Here is a 1880-nt window from a genome sequence, read left to right as displayed (position 1 = left end):
TTATTTGTTGTATGTTTTAATGAAATGAATAAATAAAAATAAAAAAAATAATCGGTGATTAATCGATTATAAAAATAATCGTTTGTGGCAGCCCTAGCTGTCATTATTGTTATTATTATGCTCCAGGTCCAGTTTGAAAGAGTTGTGTAAAAAGGGTCACTAATGAAAGACAAGCTCATCAGAGCTAAAAACTTGCTTTTACGTGCAAGTTCTGTCAAACAAACAGCACTGAAGCTCATTTCTGTTTGCCTGATTCGTGTGGATTCAAACACAAACACAGACCATCATACGAGTGATTTGCAACCACTGTTGGATCAGTAATTTCTAAAACGTACTGTTATTTTATTTAATCTGTATTTAAGGTCTGCTTCCTGACCACAGACCCAAACTTCCAGAGGGTCACGTCCCGAAGAAATCCAAACCCAAACTGAACAGGTTTGTTTTTAAGCCTGTAACTCTCCTTAAGTGGATTTAATACAGCAGAAATAAATAAAAACATCTTATTCTTGTTTTGCAGGTATTTGACTCGCTGGGCCCCTAAGTCTGTAAAACCCATCTATAAAAAAGGATTGAAGTGGTGTAAGAAGCGCATGGTTGTAGGCCACCCAGCATTGAAGAACAATGTGTGGTATGGTCCAAAACCGATGCTGATGAATCAGTGAAGGATAGAAAAAAAATCAGCACTGCTGAAGGAAGAAGAGGTTTTATCAGCATCATACCTAGAATTATTGGCATACAAGAAAACAGACCAACTGTATTTGTTCAAACTTTTTATTAATCTGCATCAGTCTTTAATAAAATATAACCAGCCACACCCACAATCAACTATCTGTTTGATTTTATTTATTTTCAAATAAATCCCTTGAGGTGAACTTACTCAACTTAATGTGAGGTCAGTGTTGCGTTTTCAAAGCAGGTGGTATGTTGGCTGTGTAAACAATAAAATGTGTGTGTTTACTCTGCCTCTCGACATGTTTATTGTATAACAATAGCTTCGGTGAAAGAACTAAAGAGCAGAAAAGCTTGTAGGCACAAACTGTTGTTGAATGTAACCCTTTTGGTCATTTAAAGACAAAAAAAAAGCCTAAAGCAATTTTTACAGCATGAAAGGAAGGTCTACATTTTTCAGCCCATCTCCGATGTAGACGTATCCGTGCTGCGGGGTCATTGGAACATGGTAGAAGGTGAGCCCAAGCCACAGGAGGCTGCGCAGCACACTCATTCTGCCGCCGCGTTCCGACTGAAGACTCCACAGGCCTAAACACAAATGCAGATCACGTGCAAAATGGTTCACGTTAAAACGCAGGAAGCTGCCTCGTTCTATCTACATTTTCAAATGGAGGCGCCGCAGTCCGCCTTTACAGCTGAAACYGTTCACACGCTACAAACCGCCAAAAGACACACTAATAAATCAGCCCCTGGCCCTTTTGATGTCTATCTTTTGAACTCGTTTCTCARTGGGTGTGACTCGACAATATGAGGAGGACCATGGGAGTTTGACAAGAACTGGATTTGCTACTAAAAAAACATTTAATTACACAGAAGGGAGGTGATTTGAACAGACAGGACAGCTATTCCAACACTTGTTTTTGGACTTGTCTCAGAAACTGACGCAACTACAAGACAAGGAAAACTGTCATAGGTGTTTTGTTACTTAAGATGCAACATGTAGTGTGAGTGAAGACAAACTAAAATGTGAATTAGGAGCTGTTACTTTGTAAAGCACTTTTTTTTTACTTAACATGAAAATTGTTTCTTAAACCAATGATAAACTTTAAATTTATGACTAAACAAAATTAAATGAATAAAAATAAACAAATAAATTTAACAAATTCCCATCTTTGAGCTGTTTGCTTTAAGTAACAGCAATTTAGTTGGAT

At 37.6% G+C, this 1880-nt stretch overlaps 2 protein-coding genes across 2 annotated transcripts in view; one reads left to right on the top strand and one right to left on the bottom strand.

The window, feature by feature from the left end:
* The window catches only part of mrps18a (mitochondrial ribosomal protein S18A), a 2975-nt gene extending 2154 nt beyond the window's left edge, over positions 1 to 821 (top strand). Inside the window, exons 5-6 of the mRNA XM_014011956.1 lie at positions 363 to 435; positions 518 to 821. Of these exons, the coding sequence (XP_013867410.1) occupies positions 363 to 435; positions 518 to 662 (218 nt within the window). The 3' untranslated portion in view covers positions 663 to 821. The remainder of the gene's footprint in view (positions 1 to 362; positions 436 to 517) is intronic.
* The window catches only part of rsph9 (radial spoke head component 9), a 5627-nt gene continuing 4504 nt past the window's right edge, over positions 758 to 1880 (bottom strand). The window contains exon 5 of the mRNA XM_014011955.1: positions 758 to 1257. Within this exon, the coding sequence (XP_013867409.1) occupies positions 1097 to 1257 (161 nt within the window). The 3' untranslated portion in view covers positions 758 to 1096. The remainder of the gene's footprint in view (positions 1258 to 1880) is intronic.

This window comes from Austrofundulus limnaeus, unplaced genomic scaffold (genome assembly GCF_001266775.1).
Source record: "Austrofundulus limnaeus strain Quisiro unplaced genomic scaffold, Austrofundulus_limnaeus-1.0 Scaffold86, whole genome shotgun sequence".
NCBI lineage: Eukaryota > Metazoa > Chordata > Actinopteri > Cyprinodontiformes > Rivulidae > Austrofundulus > Austrofundulus limnaeus.
The sequence above is the reverse complement of the archived record's forward strand: the minus strand, read 5'-3'. Positions and strand labels throughout refer to the sequence as shown.